Source organism: Sinocyclocheilus rhinocerous, unplaced genomic scaffold, assembly GCF_001515625.1.
Source record: "Sinocyclocheilus rhinocerous isolate Xijiao unplaced genomic scaffold, SAMN03320098_v1.1 scaffold522, whole genome shotgun sequence".
In the NCBI taxonomy this organism is placed as follows: Eukaryota; Metazoa; Chordata; class Actinopteri; order Cypriniformes; family Cyprinidae; genus Sinocyclocheilus; species Sinocyclocheilus rhinocerous.
In genome coordinates, this window is record NW_015625031.1 from 30,482 (window position 1) to 49,811 (window position 19,330).

At 38.5% G+C, this 19,330-nt stretch overlaps 1 protein-coding gene across 1 annotated transcript in view; it reads right to left on the reverse strand.

Moving 5' to 3' along the window:
• The window catches only part of LOC107748256 (alpha-tectorin-like), an 18,772-nt gene extending 3,234 nt beyond the window's left edge, over nt 1–15,538 (reverse strand). Inside the window, 26 exon segments of the mRNA XM_016562990.1 lie at nt 6–277; nt 532–821; nt 911–991; nt 1,360–1,482; nt 1,595–1,800; nt 2,561–3,219; nt 3,221–3,695; nt 3,797–4,361; nt 4,467–5,050; nt 5,178–5,757; nt 5,838–5,984; nt 6,062–6,315; nt 6,488–6,641; nt 6,732–6,827; nt 6,939–7,217; nt 7,388–7,530; nt 7,868–7,972; nt 8,053–8,433; nt 9,974–10,060; nt 10,154–10,546; nt 10,683–11,066; nt 11,464–11,544; nt 11,635–12,024; nt 13,576–13,989; nt 15,367–15,393; nt 15,490–15,538. Coding sequence (XP_016418476.1) covers nt 6–277; nt 532–821; nt 911–991; nt 1,360–1,482; nt 1,595–1,800; nt 2,561–3,219; nt 3,221–3,695; nt 3,797–4,361; nt 4,467–5,050; nt 5,178–5,757; nt 5,838–5,984; nt 6,062–6,315; nt 6,488–6,641; nt 6,732–6,827; nt 6,939–7,217; nt 7,388–7,530; nt 7,868–7,972; nt 8,053–8,433; nt 9,974–10,060; nt 10,154–10,546; nt 10,683–11,066; nt 11,464–11,544; nt 11,635–12,024; nt 13,576–13,989; nt 15,367–15,393; nt 15,490–15,538 — 7,219 coding nt within the window.
• Nucleotides 15,539–19,330: the final 3,792 nt, after the last annotated feature.

A 19,330-nucleotide genomic window follows, 5' to 3' on the forward strand; every position in this document is an offset into this window, starting at 1 on the left:
CTTACCACACCGCAGACCCGAGCGCCATTCTGGGATCTGTATCTCCAAGATGGCACAAGCTGTCTCATAGGCCTCAACAGCTGAACATAACATGCCATTTGCACGTGTGTACAGACACAGATCATACACACAAGAATAGTAGTAAGGTGCAGGGTCAACATGAAGATGGCAGTTCTGGAAGGGGCCAGTGATGTTGGTGATAATACTACAGAGAGCAGAGTACCTCTGCCTGGATGGACACTCATCAGCATTACCTGTCTGGTCTCTGGCACCACAACTGAAGTACATGAATATATGAAAAAATGAAGGTCAGTTAAATGCCTGTACTGTTTCATCACTTGGACACAGAAAGAGTTTACAGTTGAACAACTAACATGATTTGCTATTCTTGCATATTTTATCCTTAAGACGTAAACCTTTGAACCTTTTTCCCTGTCCACTGCTCTATCAAAATAAACCTGAGAAACATTTTTTTTTAATCATATGACCCACCAGGTAAAAACAACTGTCCTAAAGTCTCATGGTTCTTACCCTAGAATGCTGGTGTCTGATTGCCAGCTATGGCCAAAGGAATCATCATCAGGAGCGGGGTCTCCACTGGGCAGCACTTTGTCATCTGCAGGATTACCACTGAAATTTCCACACATTCCACATAGAGATCCATAGAATCTTTCACTCACTCTGACTAGAAGGCTGCTATGTCCATCAAAATGGACAATGAATTCATTGAAAGCATTTAGAATTACGAATCCATGCTCCTCATGTATCTCTACAAGATCATTGATTTGATATGCTAGTGTGTCAATGGCATTCCCATCAACCTGGAGGGAAATCAGAAAATTCCAACTTAGAAAAGAAAGAAAGTGAAAGAAATTACATTTATATTGACACTATTTGAAGTCCAACTTACTTTAACTCTCATGTTTTGGCCAATTGTGATGTGCGTCTGTTGTCCACGCTGAGACAACCAAACATCCACTGCAGACACAAATTATACCACCATGTTCCCACGGTGCCTGTTGGTGGCCACCACACGGAACTCCAGATCACTGTCTGTAACATTACGGCAGGTCTGGGCAATCTCATATGAACAAGTTCCCTGGTAGGATTAATACAATACACATAGTGTCCATTACACCTTTCTACCTCAAAGATGCAACTTCAAATCCAGAAATGTCATGCAAGACATTGCAGACATTCATAAATTGAAGAATCTTCAGTGCTATGAAATATATTTTATTAAATACATTGTCACATCAATAACCCTCCTAAACCTCCTTTGAATAAACCTGACTATTAAGTTAGTTGTCTCCTACTATTGGGACTCAAAACAACAGTTAATTAAAAAAAAAAAAAAAAATGTCCATTTCTGACTGCACACTCCAAGGCTGGTGGGCAGACAGATGCAGAGCAGCGTAAATCATTCGGAGCAAAACACTGACAGCGTTGGGAACATGTTGAATCCCAGAACTGTTCACCAATCTATAAAACCATAATGATAATAATGAATGTTATATTTTCAGAACATAGTGTCAGTAAGTATATTCACCTACAAAAAAAGCATCAAGGTAAAAACATGATGCTTAATCCTTACATTATAGTAGAATCCATCATACAAGCAGCCACATTGCTCCACTGGTACACAGAGTCCTCCACTTCTCACATATCCCTCATCACAGAAACAACCTTCTGAGCATGTTTGTTCACAACTAGCATCAATGCTGCTGGCGCACGTATGGCCACAGTCTGTGCCACACACCTCATAATGGCTATTTGGGATGTTCGCTGAGCAGTCCATGACTGGAAATGCAACAACAAAATGTATTTGTACAATGTATCTAATAGTATGTAAAATATAATTTTTTTAAGGTGCCCCTATTATGCCATTTCCATTATTGCCTTTCATTCAGTGTGTAATGTAGCTGTATGTGAATGAAAACGATCTGCAAAGTTGTAAAGCTGAAAGTGCACGATAAATAAAGCTTTTGTCTCCCAAACTAAAGAATCGACTCTGTACAGCTGAAACGAGTCGTTAGTAATTTGAATCCCACTTCACACATTTGCACACATTGGGGTAACACGTTTGCATAATGCGCGCCTATGTTCTACGTTGGCCGGCCGCAAACAACTTGACCCCACCCACAAACACGTCATTCTACTGACGACTGCTTCTCTAATATCGGGGAGTTCAACGCGGGATTCACAAAACGCTTGCTGTTGAAAGATGGATCAGTATCCTGTTTATTTAGACCAGCTGCTCCACTGAATCACAATAAAGGAGGGGTTTAGAGAGACTGAATCTTAGAACGGCTTCGAACTAATCGTTTGAGAATCGCTGGAAAATGAGGTGATATTAAATGCATATTTTGAGAAAACGAAAACGTTTTTTGACCTTGCATGCATGTAATCCTATTGTAGGAGACTCCCAAAGCAATATTAGGAACCGTAAAAATTGCATTATAGGGGCACTTTAAATAAACGGGGAAAACACCTTGAAAGAAGAAAACAAATTAATCTGTAGTCTGTCTTTTTACATTTCATGTACACTCCAGCTACTTACCATAGGATGCATTTTCTCTCCAGGGATAGACAATGGCATTAGCAGATTGACAAGCACTCGCATAGGCTTGAACAGAGTGACACAAAACATCATTATTGTTCTCAGAAATGCACACATCAAACACGCAGCTATCAAAGTAGGCTTGTGGATCTACAGAACCATGGCAGAAGCTAAAGGGACCCTGGCTGTCCGTGATGATTCCACACAAGGCTTGTGAGATAAGAGTTGTGCTCTCATCTCTACAACAGTCAGGACAACTGTTTCCAGAGTCATCATCACATGGCATTTCATCCTCAACCATCCATTCTGCCCCAAACTGGTCTACTGAAGGTGCCGGAACACCTGAAGGAGTTAGGAAGTCATCCCAGGGATTGCCATTAAAGTTGCCACAGATGCCACACACAACTCCACTGTAGTCTGCTGGCACAACAATGTTTACCGCCCAGAAACCATAACTGACACTGAAACCAAAGTCAGTTGAGACATATGTAAACTGTCCTGTGGAATAGACAGATACTCGACCAGAGTCAAGGTAGATGGGAAGGTTTCTGATCTCTTCATCAACCTGATTGAAGAAACAGAAAATCTTGTTTATACAAACATTCTTATCAATAATTACAACTGTAAAATCAGAAATATGCCATGCCAAATTAAAGCTTGTGGGACTTGTTTACCTTAACAGCAGATACTTTGGCCAGCACATATCGGCACGGGCCTTGAAAGTCAAAATAGGTTCCATCAAAAGAGATATAATGGGGGTCTCCAGAAGCATAACAGCTACCATGTGGACGAGGATGGCAGCCATACTCTCCTTCCACCACACGGCAGATCTCCTGTTCACTGCAAGATGATGGTGTGCAACGGACATTTCCAGTTATTCCATCACAGACACACAGGAACTGGCATTCTTCACCATGCCAGAACTGCTCTCCAGGCTGCCGATAGCGCCCATCATAGCGGCAGCCACAACCAGTTGGGGGAACACAGCGGTCTCCATCCAGCACCAGTCCATCATTGCACTGGCACCCCCCCTGGCATGGCTGCGTGCACTGGAAGGGAAATGAGAGACTAGGGCAGGATGCAGGACAGGATGTGCCACACATTTCGTAATGGGTATTAGCTGGACAGTTGGGATCTGGGAAGACAAAACATGGAAAAGACAATTAATGATCAGCACTTTGAATGACATATATATTTTTAATTCTGACAATCTTGTCACATTTGTAAAATACTAACCACAGTGGGTGATACTCCTCCACTCTCCAACTGTGATGCCATTCTGTTGGCAGTACAGTGTGTAACCTCGTAGGGCCTCACATAGAGCCTCCCTGGCACCGTCTGTCTGCTCCAGCATCTGAATACAATCTTCAATCCGTTTCCAAGGGTCTAGTGTTCTGCTGCACTCAGCAAATGGTCCATCATTCATGGCCATGATGCTGCAGTGCTCACTGAACTCACTCCTGTTCTGATAAAGACCTGGTTCCCACATGTCTGTTGGATCCACACAGTGGGCTGACAGGGATCCATCACGCCAGCTGTCTGCAAAAAGCTGGGAGTCATCCAGCAGGATACCATCTGGGCTGTAGAATTCATCATCAATATTTCCATTCAAGTTTCCACACAGACCTCCAAGTGTACCATTGTAAGTGGTTGGAGCTGTGATTCGGACAATGTGCGGCCAGTCAGCTCTAATGGTCACTCCAAAGTTTGTTTCCAAAACAAAACCTCTTGCGCTGCTGTGATAGATATGGATCTGACTGGAGCCAACACTGATGGGTAGACCAACCATCTGTCCATCCACCTAAGGAGAAAAAAATCTGACTTTGATCTAGCATTTGAGTTTGAGATAATGGTTAAACTGTACTTAATACAAGGCTGAGGGGGGGAAAAAAACATTTTGGCTAACCTGCACATTGCTACCTTCTCCCAATTCAATGGAAACATGAGTTCCTCCTGCCTCAAACCTCAGGAACCTGGAAAACTCTTGAAGGCCTCCGGGTACTTTCTCCACTGTCAATACAAAGTATGGCAGTTGGGATGGCCCCATCACTCTTGCAAGGGTCAGTCCACAAGCTCCTGGGTATCTGAAAGTTTGTCCATCAAAGGTGTGGTATGAACCCAGGCTTTCAACTGAACAGGTAGCATAACTGATGGGTCTACAACCCCTTACACCATTATGGAGTCCACACACTTCCGCTGGACCACACTGGTGCTGATTGCACACCATTGACCTGCTACTGCAAACACATTGCCTCCCACAGTCCTCGCCCAACACTACAGACTGTCCCTCAGAGTAATAGAAGCCCTCAAAGACACAGCCACAGTTTTCTTCAGGCACACATTGCCCAGCGCTAAGGATGTACCCATCATCACAAACACAGCTCTCCTGATTGGGCAAGGGACAGTTATTTGGGGCGGAGGGGTTGCTGCAAGTTGCAGGGCAGCCTGTTCCATGGTACTCGAAATGACTGTGCTCAGGACATTGAATCTCTGGAAATGCAGAGCAGATGTAAGTACATGCCTCAAACTCTGTAATATTTCACCTTGTACAAATATTTCAGTTACATTAAGTTAAATGCTTAATTTACTTCTAATGAAGACACAACAAGGCACTTACCACAAAAGCCTGGTTGTCTCCAGTGCCCTAGTTGTACACCCTGCTGTTGGCATTGAGCAGAATACACATTAAGAGCCTGGCGCAGAATGGGCTGGTACCCTCCTCCTAAGCAAAGATCATAGACGCAGTTCTCTATGTAGGTCTGGGGTGAAAACACAGAGTGGCAAGATGCAAAAGGCCCTGAAACATCTCCTAGTATCCCACAGTGGTTTGTGTCACTGTAAAGGCTCATTTCATTGGCAGTACAAACTGCACAACCTAGACCTGTGCACCTGACATCATGGCATTCGGGATCTGTGTCTCCCTCTACCTTCCAAGAGTTGGCAAATTCAACATCTGAGCTCAAGATCTCCCCAGAGATTGAACGGAAGTCATCTTCAGGATGTAGGTTATAGTTCCCACACAGACCACATGTGGCATTCTGGTAGTCATAAGGTACAGAGATGGTGACGTAGCTATATGCATCATATGTAACTAGGAGACCAAAATCTGTGGTGATGGCCAAGGAAAAACCTGACTGATAGACTTGGATGGAGCCATTGTGGAGGGTGAATGGTGTGGCTATAAAGGTCCCATTAACCTTGACAATGTTGACAAAAGGAAATTAGGAAAATGGAAGGATGCCTGAACTCAATATTACAGCAATACAGTGATACTTACCTTTGCCTCATAATAGTGATCTTTAACCAGTTCAATTTCTTCATTATAGACAAATACTCTGACCATTTGAGTCCATGACACATGTGTGCTACCCCGATGCTCATTTTTTCCCTCAGTGCGATAGTACGGCAAACCATTTCCACAAGCCTATACAATGACAAAAATTCAGTATCAATAAAGGATTCCCGATCTTATCAAATCTGTTGATAAGCTACATTACTAACCTCAGAGAGAACATATGTGCAGGTTCCTTGAAAGTGAAAAATCTGATTGTCAAAAGTGTAGTAGTGAGGATCACCAGAGATAGTGCATGTCTGTCGCTGAATGTTCTGACAAGAGTATTGGAAAGCAGCAGGACGACAAGCTTGGGAATAAGTACAGGGCTCAAAGCTGCACTGGATGCCTCTTGTGGTACAGGTACATCTTTCCTGGCAGGCAGCATCACTCCAGAAATAGTCACCTAGCTGCACTGGCAAACCTATGAGAAATACTTAGGTTTATGTATATAAACACCAAAAATCATTTGTGTAATTACTGCAAGGCTTTACCTATGGTTTACTAGCATGGTAAAATCAAATCAATTTGAATAGGTCATTCATAGTCTGGCTGCAAATAGCAAATATGGCATGCAGTTAGGGAAGCAACATTACCATTAAATTGACAACCCTGTGTTCCATGATCTGTTCTAAAGACCCATCTGCCTGGCACATTGACATTGCTGCTATGTGGTAGGCTTGTGATGTCATTCTGGAGTGATCCAGTAATTGAGAAATGGTGACTTGAATCGATAGTGTCATAACCAGCCTAATGATAAGGAAGACATCCATATGTCTGCTTAGACAGTTATTCACAGAAAATGCAATACCTATTATATCAATGTCATCTTGTGCATACCTGTACATATCGTTGTGTTGGAGCGATTGCACCATAGTTCATTACAACAAATGAGAGATGGCCATTTGAAATCAAAACCACTTGGAAAGATGTTTCCTTAAAAGGACAGAAAAGTCCGTTTTAAAAAAATAAATAAATAAAGAAGAAATTATGTGATATACTATTTATTTATTTAAGATTTTCATGGTACAAAACTGAGCTACTTACTGTTCCTGAATTGTAGTAATATGCAACTCTATCCCATGTTGCAACAAAGACCCATGAAGCAGAGAAACTCAAGTCAGGGAAGTACTGGTTTATGTCTTGAGTTGCCTGTGTAAGGACACTGCCAGAGGTGTACTGTTGATATGAGATGACACCATTCCAACGATTGTCAATGTCTGTCCAGAATGGAGCAATGAGGTCTTTCCCTCCATAGGCTGGGAACTGGTATGGAGTGTAGCTGTACCATTCCCCATCAAAAGTCAAGTGTCCATTGCTGTTAACCTGAAATAGAAGAGGACTGATTATTGCCTGCAGGATTCTTATAAAATATGCAAAATAGTGTGTAACAGAAATTTAAACTGCAGTGAAATGTCATGTACCCCATTTACTGTTTACAGTCTGCAGTTATTGACACTCAGAATCTAAATTTCACACATTCCAAAATGACTCACATAAATTTGGTTGTATGTTTGCCCAAAAAATATGAATGTCTGCTGAAGGTATATAACTGATGAACTCCCGTCATCAATGAGTCCATTCACTGTGTCTCCAGTTCCAAATGAATAAAATGGCCCTGTAATAATGATGCCATTGTCTGAGGGAGAAAGAAAATAAAAACAATATTGAACATTAATTAGTAACAATATAAATATCAGTTTCTGATACCTGTCATTTACATTTTCAATCATCTTGCTGTAACATTTGTATTCTTTGCCTAATGAAACCAATATGATACAGCAATATGACTGTATATCAGCATGGCTTTGAACTGTGGCATTTTGCCTACTTTAATATAGCTGATAATGTATTAGCATACATAACTTTATAAATTATTTTAAATTATTTACATGCATCACAAACACATAACAGGGATCTGATTTGCTCATGCAAAACAATAATCCTCCACATTGTAACACACTACAATATATTACCAATTGTAATGTCCATAGTTGTAGGTTCTGTGGTTGTGGTTGTAGTTTCAGCTGTGGTTGTCTCTGGCGTGATAGTAGTAGAGGTAGTGTTTATGTTGCTTGCATCTGAAAGAAATCATAAACATAAAAAAAATCTGAATTATCTCTTACATAAACAAAGGGCACGTGTAAATAAATATATTTACCTGCACAGTATGCCAAATGGCAGGTTGTTGGACTCACAAACTCATAGACATAATAATCTCCTGGACAGGCTTTGACTTTAATGGGATTGGATTGGAAATGGCAGCAGTTATTGTCCCAGTGACCACAGACATCTCGAGTGGCCACTCCATCCTCAACTGTTGGATGTCCTCCGTTCAGCCAGAGTGGAGCATTAGTGCCACAGCTATACTCCTCAACACACGTGTCTGGCATCTGAACGCTCTGACCCTGAATGAAGAGACGGTACCAGCCGTTCCAGCTGACCCAAGTGTCACACATTATTTGAGAGGAATGTTGATTGTTGGTGGCTCTCCATGGATCGTCCAGGACATTGTAGTTGTAGCAGGGGTCAACAGGGGGAGCTGTTGATATGGATACATTAAAACATAAATGCTCTTGACTGAATGAATGTTAGCTGGTATGAAATCTCCAGAACACTCTTTACCTAAGTTCCCTGATAAACTTGTGTTTCAATTCATTTAAAGCAGATACAATTTTGTCCTAAGTTTGAACATCTTTTATTTAGCTGTGAGAAAAGGATTTAAAATGTCAATGACTACGTTTACATGGACATCAGTAAACTAATTATTTACCTTATTCTAAATAAGCCAATATTATGATTATGGTGTTTACATGAGTTGCTTTTAGAATATTCCTTTCATGTTCCCGTTTTACATGTGGTAATATTGTGATTAAGGTGTTTACATGTCTATACTGCACTTCAGTAATACGACTAAAATAGGAATACTCCACATGTCTTAATTTGATTTCTGTTCACTTCGAATATGACTTTAGCCGGATTAAGGTAATCAAAAATCTCTGTTTACATGGTAGATTCTTAATCAGAGTATTGTCTTAATCATATTAAAATCGGAGTATTGTTGTCCATGTAAACATACTGATTGTTATGATCCTGCCTGTTTCACTGTGAACTCTTATTTTGAAGTGTTTTTCCAGCTGCTATTATGTCTGTGTTCCCTGTGTTTGCCCTGACTCCCAAGCTTGCTTGTTTGTTCCCATAGTTACCCTAGTGTATTCCCATGACATTTGACCACGCCCCCTTGTTATCTTGTTTAGATTGTCTGTCTGTGTGTATATACTGTATACTGCTTAGTTTTCACCAGAGGTGGGCAAAGTAAACAATTCCATTACTTGAGTGAAAGTACAGATACTGCTGGTCAAATATTTCTCCATTACAAGTAGAAGTTTACCATTATTTAAGTAAAAGTACAGAAGTACTTGCTTTGAAAAGTACTTAAGTACCAAAAGTAAATTTATTTTGTTATGTCAATGCACTGTTTTATTATTTTTATGTAATACTTGCAATACCTTAGGCCTCTGAAGCAACTTACAATATATTACGCCTACTATTATTAAATTGTTGTAAATAAATATTACATTTGCAACTGGTCAGTTGTCAGTCAAAAAAAAAAAAAAAAATGCTGGAAATCACTTCACATAGCCCTAAAAATCTCTCTAAAAATCATGTTTTAGAGAAGAAAAAAATCTATTGTGAAAAGTGAAAAGTACGATATTTGACTTTCAAATGTAGTGAAGTTAAAGTAATACGTTTCCAGAAAAAAAATAATACTCAAGTGAAGTACAGATACACAAAAAGTGTATTTCAGTACAATACTCAAATAAATGTACTTTGTTACTTGTGTTTGCTGGTCATTGTTTGAATGGATTCCTGTATTGTTTCCTGTTCCTTGTTTAGCATGTGTGGACTATCTGAGTTTGGCCTTTTCTTAATTGTGCGTGCATGTGGATGCTCTCTCTGCCTCATCTCTCCATTACAGTCAACCATGAGCCCTTTTGCAACTGAGCAATATGACTTTGAGAAGAATGCTTTGAAAACACACGTTGTGTATTATTTGCAACAAAAACAAGACAATACTTTACCAGCGGTTGTAAATGGTGGAGTAATGGATTCTACGGATGGGATTGTCTCTGATGTTGTAGACACTGATGGGATGGACTGACTTGAGGCTTCTGGTATTAAGAACAGTTTTATATCAATAAATAATTTTTAAATAAAACCCATAAAGTAAATTAATATATTACATATGAGTAAATGCTCACCTACACAGTAGGCTCCGCAAAACATTGGCTTGACAAACTCATAAACGTAGTAATTTCCAGGACAGGCTTTGACTCGTATAGGGTGGGATTTGTAATCACAGTAGGCACTCCATGAGATAAAGACCTGACGGGTGACCACTCCATCTTCCAGCTGTGGATGAGGGCCGTTGAGCCACAGTGGGGAAGAAGTGCCACACAGGCCTTGATTTACAAATGATTCTGGCATCTGGCCATTTTCACCATTGTAGAACAGCCTGTACCAGCCATTCCACTCCACATTATAATCACACATGCCATAATAGTAATAGTTATTATAGTTGTCTGTGGATCTCCAAGGCTCATCCAGACTGGTGTAGGTGTAGCAGGGATCGACACTTGGGGTGGAGGAAGGAACTATTATGAAAAAGTAGAAAGAGAGCATTACTGTACATACTGAAGATTAAATCTATTCAAGACAATAATATGAAAACCAACAGTAGAAGTGATGATAAGCATGTCAGATATAATGATGAATGAAAGTACACAATACCTGCACAATATACAGGTAATGGGATTGAAAGACTTGGCCTGATAAATTTGTAGACATAATAATTTCCAGGACAAGCTTTCACTTGGATTGGTTCAGATCTGTAGCGACTGCACTGATAATCACGAGAACCAAAAACTTCACGGGTAACAACTCTATCTTCTAGCAGAGGATGAGAGGCACCAAGCCACAGAGAACTAAAACTTCCACATGACATATAATAAAAACACGACTCAGGCATCTGAGCACTCGACTCATTAACAAAGAGTCGATACCAGCCATCCCATTCTACACGAGTGTCATCATGATCAGAGATGTATCCATACATAGACCAGTAATTGAGTGTGCTTCTCCAGTGGTTGTTGATTACATTGTAGTTTTCACACGGTCATAATCTGTGTTATTAAGATATCAAAACAAACAAGTTAAATTTTAATGAGGAGCTTCACAAGTGCAAATCTCAACCAGTAAAACACAGTAACAATCATTCACAACATGACTGTGAAGTAGTGAAGCTAAAAGTATAAAAGGTGACATTTTCATTGCAAAATAAGATTTAGATTAGGGAACACATTCAGGATTAGTATTAAGAGATTTCCCTCAGTAAACTTTCTGCTCACAGATAGTAAATAAGTTAGTTATTGTAGTAGTTATGTTTAGGTGTGTTAAGGGGTCTAGAATATGGTCATGCTAGTAATTTGCATTCTAATAAGCAACTACTTAACAGAGAGTAGTGTTCCCTAATCTCAAGTGTTACCATAAATACTTTTAAAAATTAAAACATATGACTTACTCAAGGTGATGCTGGATCCAGTGATTATATCTGGACTTACAGTGGGAGCCACCTGTGAAATGGTGCTGACATCTACAAAGAAGGACATTCAAGACAAGACTGAGATCATTTTAAAAGTTAGGAAAGACTTTTTAAGTAATAAATAAATAAAATGCATGGTACCTGTGCAGTATCCTGTACACCAGAACTGTGGTTTCACAAGTTCATAGACATAGTAATTGCCTGGACACGCTTTCACTCTGATGGGGTTTGATTTGTAAAAACAGCAGCCATTCCAATAAGACCCTGCACAAACCTCTCTAGTCACCACTCCATCCTCTATCTGAGGGTGAGGACCATTGAGCCACAGATTATAGTATGTGTTACAGCTGTATGAACTAACACAGGTCTCTGACATCTGGATGTTCATTCCATAGTAGAAAAGCCGATACCAGCCATTCCAGGAGAAAGATTCATCACAAATCCAGTCTCCACTTTCATTGGTGGCTCTCCAGGGACGATCCAGAGACTCATAGTTGTAGCAGGGATCACTGCTGATGCTTTGGAAGGCAACTGTCAAAGAGTTTGAAAAAGTACTGTTAAAATACTGTTTTTACTGTACACTGGAGGCAATTTAGAATATTACCGGTACATTGTAAAACACAATGGTTGTTCATTTTATGATTTTCAGCCAACCACTTAAAGCAATTCTAACTAGTGAAGTGCAGCCTGCAGAACGGCACAGAACAACACCATAACTACTGTATGTACCAGCACTGCATTCATGATAATATACTGTATAATATTACATAATATATAATAGTGTTGATATGATTATTGTTTATATATTTAAACTGCAAAAGCAGTGCAATTTCACAAAGCCCACAAATTTATTTTAGCAAAAATAAGCTAATATTTAGACTAACACGTAAATATCCTAATATTACAACAAGAAATGTACAGGTTCCTTTTTAGCTGGAGGACAGGTAAATTATGAACAGATATTCATCATAAATTAAGTAATTGATTGATTCTGTATTATCATTTTAATATTAATAATATGGCAAGACAGTTTAAATTTAAGTCAAATTTAGACTAATTTAGTAGAAATTAAATTTGTTTAGTTTAGTGCAATTTTTGGTTTGTCTAAAGTTGTGAGATTTGAGGAACTGTGTTACAACTGATATGAGAGATACAGTAGGGAAGAGCTATGGGGGAGGGGGGTATGGTAAGGGTGTGAGACTTACATAGTTGCTATCATGGTTGGCCTTGCGTTTTGTTGGTGTTCATGTCTTTTACACTTTCACACTCTTAAGCCCTATTCGCACGGGATTAGTATTATCTGGGGACCTTGTGTGATTTTGAAATTACCCCCCCACATCTGAATTTCGTGTGGTGCATTTGCACGGGATAAGCGAAGCCTGTGATTTTACTGACTTGTCTCCCGGATACTGAGATGCATCTGCGCTGCGCAGACCGATCGGCATATGACATCAAAGTACCATGAGAACGACTTGAAAGCATAAAGAGTCGTCTACTGTCCAATCGCTGTCACTATACTTTGATGTCATACACTGATCGGTCTGCGCAACGCAGCTTTAAGTCAAACACACTTTTTGCGTCATGTTGTGATTGGTTGTTTTGTTCTGTTCTCTCATTGGTTCATTGTCTTTATTGTTCACAGGTGTCTTTAGTTAGTGATTAGTGTATTTGTATATATAGCCCTCATTTGCCACTATCTCTTGTTTATCTTTTTTCATTGAAACCTTGCTGTTGGTGAGTCCCATGTTTTCTAGTCAAGTCTGGTCATGTCAAGATCTAGTTTAGTTCATGTTTGTTTTTCTGTTTTGTATCACATTTTGGTTTGTTCTGTTTATGTTTATTAATAAACTGCACTTGGGTTCAGTTCAACTCGCCTAAGTAGACCTATGTAACAGAAGCCTACAGAATGGTTAATGGACTGCGCTAATTCTAACTGGTCAAACCATGTTTAACTTCATTAAATAATAAATTTAAATGCATGACTATTTACTCTTGACACTGACATTGAAAAAAGCAAAAAAAAAAAACAAATAAAAAAAGAATGTCACAATAATTTGGAGAGAAAAAGAGAGAAAACTTTACCTGCACAGTATGTAGGCCTGGGGACTGATATGTTGGGTTTGACAAGTTCATAGACATAATAATCTCCTGGACAGGCTTTGACTTGGACAGACGTGGATGTGTAGGTTTCACACTGATTTGAAAATCCCCACCACCACCACCATGAAGTAGTTCCCACAACGTCACGGGTCACCACTCCATCCTCAACTCTTGGATGAGAACCGTTGAGATACAGTCCAGATTCACCACCACATCCCATATAACTCACACACCACTCAGACATCTGGGCACTTTCTCCATTCAAATACAGCCGATACCAGCCACTCCATTCAACAAGGGTGTCATCATAGCCATAGTAGTGATATTGTATTTCTCTCCAATAGTCATCAAGAATGTCATAATTATAGCATGGATCAGAGCTGGAAGTTGTAGGATCTGAGAGAATAATGACACAGAAAAGGACAATCCAGTGATGATACACATACTCACCTTTTATGTGGCAAACAGTTGTGTCTTTATGACAAGATATCGGGATAGCACACTAAGGAGGGATTATGTAAATTGATTTCACCTACAACAAGTGTATCTGCGGTTTAAACCATTTGCTCACTAATTTAAAAAGATTTACTACATAGATCTCAGTTCATTAATCGGAGCTATATTCGCTTACATCAGCTTGACATGTGGCTCTTAAAAAATAGTACAGTTGTTTTTGTGTGCTCAAAATATATATATCTATTTTGAACAGGTTGTAACCTATATCTGTATTAGGCTCATCTGTATTAGGCTTATAGTACCGCTTGTTTGTATTTGTACAGGAAACATTTCTTTTCAAACAGTACTGAAGCACTGAGGTGTTGAATAAAAGTTGAAAATGTAAATGTTTATTGACACCATAAAATTAAAATAACGAATAGGGTTAGGGTGAACACTTGCTCCTGTATGTAATTAAAGGAGTATGTATGTAACAATGTACAATTTCATCAAAAATGTGATAATAGTTGTCATGTCTACAATCATCTCTCTCTCTCTCTCTCTCTCATTGGTTTTCAGGTTCTGCAGTTCCTGCTCTGTCCAGCAGGTGAAGTCTGGTGTTACTGTTCTGCTTCCCTTTGCAAAAAACTTTTTTCAGTAGTATGAAATACATTTGAATGGAAGACCATTCCATTTCTAAATTGTAACACACGCACACACACAAATATATATATGTATACTGTATAAATGATCAGTTACACAGAATCTCACATTTGTGAGAGGGTTGATAGTTGGAATTATGAGAAATAAGGACACAATTGTAAGATATAAAGTTGCCCAATGAGCCTATAAACCTGACTTTTAAAAGTGAAGATCTTTTTTCTGTTGTCTAAGACATTATCTAGTTTCTTAAAATATAGCCTATTTTGTCCCAAAAAGCCTGACAATGTGGATGTGTATATGTAAATATATTAATATTATAATTATGACAGCTGTTAATCATTGATAACCTGCTGAATATACATGCATCATAAAATGGACTGAACACAGAATTAGCAAGTTTGGAATGCATGTCATAATTGTCAAAGTTTCCAAACCATTTGTTTTTGGTCTGTTTTTTTAACACAAAATTATGAAAGTAATGATAGTTTTTCTAAGTGAAAAGAAAAACAAAAGCAAATTTCTTTAGGAGCCTGATATAAATAACAACAGAAATGCTACAGTATGAGATTTCACATCAATAGGTAATCTGGTTCGCTTAATAATTCCTTTTCTTTCATTTTTACATTTGTGAAGGAAAGCAAAAGATGGAAGAAGTGAGTATGTAATTAAGTTTACCTGAAGTTTGTCCATTGATTATTTCACCTGTTGAATACACAATATAAACATAATGAATCACGGAAAAATTCAGTCAGTTCACCTAGCATCATTCTAATACACGTCAGATGATAAATCACTCACCATTAATCAGCAGCAGTAGTGACACACACAGTGAGATCAGAAACCTCATCGTGATAAACGGCAACTCCTGCACCTGCACACACATACACAACAATTATACATGAAATGTTTCTTATATTAATTATTTAGTATAAGAATATTATATTAATTATTTTTCATTTAATTTAAAACAAAGGGATTTTTAAATTAAAAATAAATAACTATTATAACTAAATAAACATACATTTACAAAGTAATTCCTTAATCATTTGAGCCCAATGTGATGAAATGAAGAGAAATAACTTTACCTGAGGTCAAATGCTGCTGCAGAGCAAACTCAGGGAGATTCTCTCTTCAGCAGCTGAATACAGTGATGATGAACTGCAGCTCTCACACTAATCAGTGCCTTTATTAATACATGTGGGTGGATCATTACTGAAACCAGAAGTAATTTCTCAACAATGTCTTGAACCAGTTTTTTATGTGACATATTTGTTATTTGAACGGATTATTTCCTTGTGCGACTACATTCTGTGCAACACATTATTTTACTCTGTGCTTGAATAGATGTGAATGTAGATGGGATGACAAGCGAGTCAGTTTGATTTGCTATGGGGTTTTTTTGTACTTTTTCAAAGCAGCTTTGCAAAAATAATATTATAAAATGCCCAATGAGTGAACTAAAGGGTTCAGAAAAGATCATAAATAATGTTTAACCATGTTAATGGTGTTTAATATTGTTTACATTTAATTACTTAAAAACCACTGGAGGGATGCAGGCAGTGGACAAGTAAGATGGAGATTTTTAGACATTTACATTTACATTTAAACATTTAGCAGACGCTTTTATCCAAAGTGACTTACAAATGAGGAGAACAATAGAAGCAATCAGACGAATGAGAGCGTACAGTATGCAAGTGCTGTGACAAGTCTCAGTTAGTCTAGCACAGTACACATATAGCTAGTGTTGTTGTTTTTTAATAGAACGGAATAGAATAGAATAGGTAAGTGCTAGTATTAGTTCGTCAGGTGCTGGTGAAAAAGATGTGTCTTTAGACTTTTTTGAAAATGGCAAAAGACTCAGCTTTTCGAACTGAGATAGGCAGGTCGTTCCACCAGCTGGGGACAGTCCAGGAAAAGGTCAGTGAGAGTGATTTTGTGCCTCTTTTGGACGGCACCACGAGGCATCGTTCACTTGCAGAACGCAAGCTTCTGGAGGGCGCGTAGGTCTGAACTAGCGAGTTTAGGTATATTGGTGCAGCGCCCGTTGTTGTCTTGTAGGCAAACATCAGTAACTTGAATTTGATGCAAGCAGCTATTGGTAGCCAGTGTAAACTGATGAAGAGAGGTGTAACATGAGCTTTTTTCGGCTCGTTAAAGACCACTCTCGCTGCTGCATTCTGGATCAGTTGCAGAGGCTTGATAGTACATGTAGGAAGGCCTGCCAAGAGATCATTACAATAGTCCAGTCTGGAGAGAACAAAAGCTTGGACAAGGAGTTGTGCAAACTAACAAAATTATAACACAAACAGAAATGCATACCTATTTCTAATGCAACTAACAACTCAAACCTAAATCCTAAAGTAACCTAATGTCTTTAAAAGCAGCTGCGGAACAACATGCTAGTTACAAAGCAGGTTAACATTAGGAAAATTAAAAGGTATTTAATATTTGGATAAAGAAAGAGAAAAACTAATAGATGAAGCAACAAATATGTATTGAAGCGGATTTATAAAGACAGCATAAAATAAACAGAAGGAGGTAGAACAGTTGGTACTTCCCTAAAGCGAGAATGTCACATTTACTGAAAAAAAAAAAAAAAAAAGTTCAGTCAATCATAATCAAAATAAAATCAAGTCTGAAGAATCAAGTCTGTTCTTGGACAGTTTAAGGAAGTGAACACTATAGTCACAGGTTAACCGGAGTTGCAGAATTACACTCTTTAGGAATGTCCTACATTCCTCTGCTGCACATTTTAGCTCATCCTTTAAAAACCCACGTCCAAAAAACCATGTGATGCACATTAATGTGTCCTGACGGTAATGTCTCCTCAGGAAATGTACAGACTAATACAAATATAGAGGATTTTTTAAAAATTAATTTAACATTGTGCCACTGTTTATTTAACGTTCTAATCTTACATGTTTTCAAAAGTGCATGCTTGTCAGGAGTTTTTGATAGCTGTAAGGTTCAATGTGTTTGTGATTTTGTAAGACATGGCCTAATGGTTAGAAAGTTGGACTTGTAACCCAAAGGTTGCAAGTTCGAGTCAGGGATTGTAGGTGGCGGGAGTGAATAACCAGCACTCTCTTCCACCTACAATACCACGACTGAGGTGAGACCCTTGAGCAAGGCACCGAACCCCAAACTTCTCCCCGGGCGCCGCAGAAGAAACAGCTGCCCACTGCTCCAGGTTTGTGTTCACGGTGTGTGTGTGTGTTCACTGCTGTGTGTGTGCACTTGGATGGGTGAAATGCAGAGTACAAATTCCGAGTACGGGACACCATATTTGACCACACGTCACTTTCCCTTTTTCACTTCACTTAAAATCAACAATACTTTTACAGCATTTATGAACATACTTTTACTGTTATTACTATTTTCTTCATACACTAATACACTTTAAATTAATTAATTTCTTATGAAGCAGCATAACAATACATATTTATTAAAAGCAATACAATTTATGTTCATTAGCTATTGCATTAGGTATCATGAATTACCATTATTAAATAAATGAAACAGGTGCAAGTGTGCAGTATTGAAAAAAATTACAGCTTGCACTAAATCTGCTGCAGCAACAAACTTGGAACCAATATAAAAAAAGACAAAAAGTTTCCCCATGTGTTTAGTCAAACTGGATAGTCAGGTTTATTGTCATTGTTATACATTGTAGGACTTTCAGAAAACCACCAGACGATGATGCTTGAAAGTCTCTTTATCAACTCACTAAACTGCAGCTGTCAATCACTGAAAGTGGATTTTTCCAGTTGCAACCAGTTGAACAAGATTCACCAAGAACTATATACAGTACAGTACAGTACATGACAGTCACCTTTGCATGAACAGTGCTTTTATTTTATTCTCCATTATCTTGATATGATCAATTCTGGTGATTGCAGTTTCTGCATATTATTACAAGTTGCCAAAATAATCCATGAGCCAAATAATCCAATAAAAACCATGAAAAAAAAATGCTGAACATTATTAGAAGCTGATCGTACCTATTGGCTCACACTGAAGCACAGAGATGCTACAGAGACATGCTGCAGAGGATGCATTTCCACTAAACAAATACTTTCTTACTAAACTGAAATGAAGACCGTTTTATCCAAATGTTCATTTTAAGTATGGTAATGGTAAATGAATGCAAAATGAAAGAATTTTAGCTAAAGTAAACCTGACACATTAATTGGTGAATCATATTACCTTGTCCTCCTTCAAATACCTACTGACTAAATATATCGTCTATACTACGCCTCACCTGGTCAAAAAATCTCTCGCATGACCAGCATGTCAATACTCAGAGACCAATAGTAACACAGTCACTACTTTCATGCGTTTAAACTACATACAACAGCAGCTATATTCTTTAGCTCATATATATATATTTGTGATGACAAGTTTGGCAGGAGCATATTTACAATTTAAGTCACACAACCTGGTCATTGACGGCTGGCACCACCGCTGGTTGCTTATGATCAAATTTAGCAATCTTATAAATATAGACTTGATTTGTAATTTTTTGTCGTCAATTCCAAATATTTATATTAAAAGATACACATCAGCATTAAGAAAAATGCTGTTAAAAATTTTACATTTCAATGTTACAGAAATGCAGTCAAAAATTCTGTCATTCACA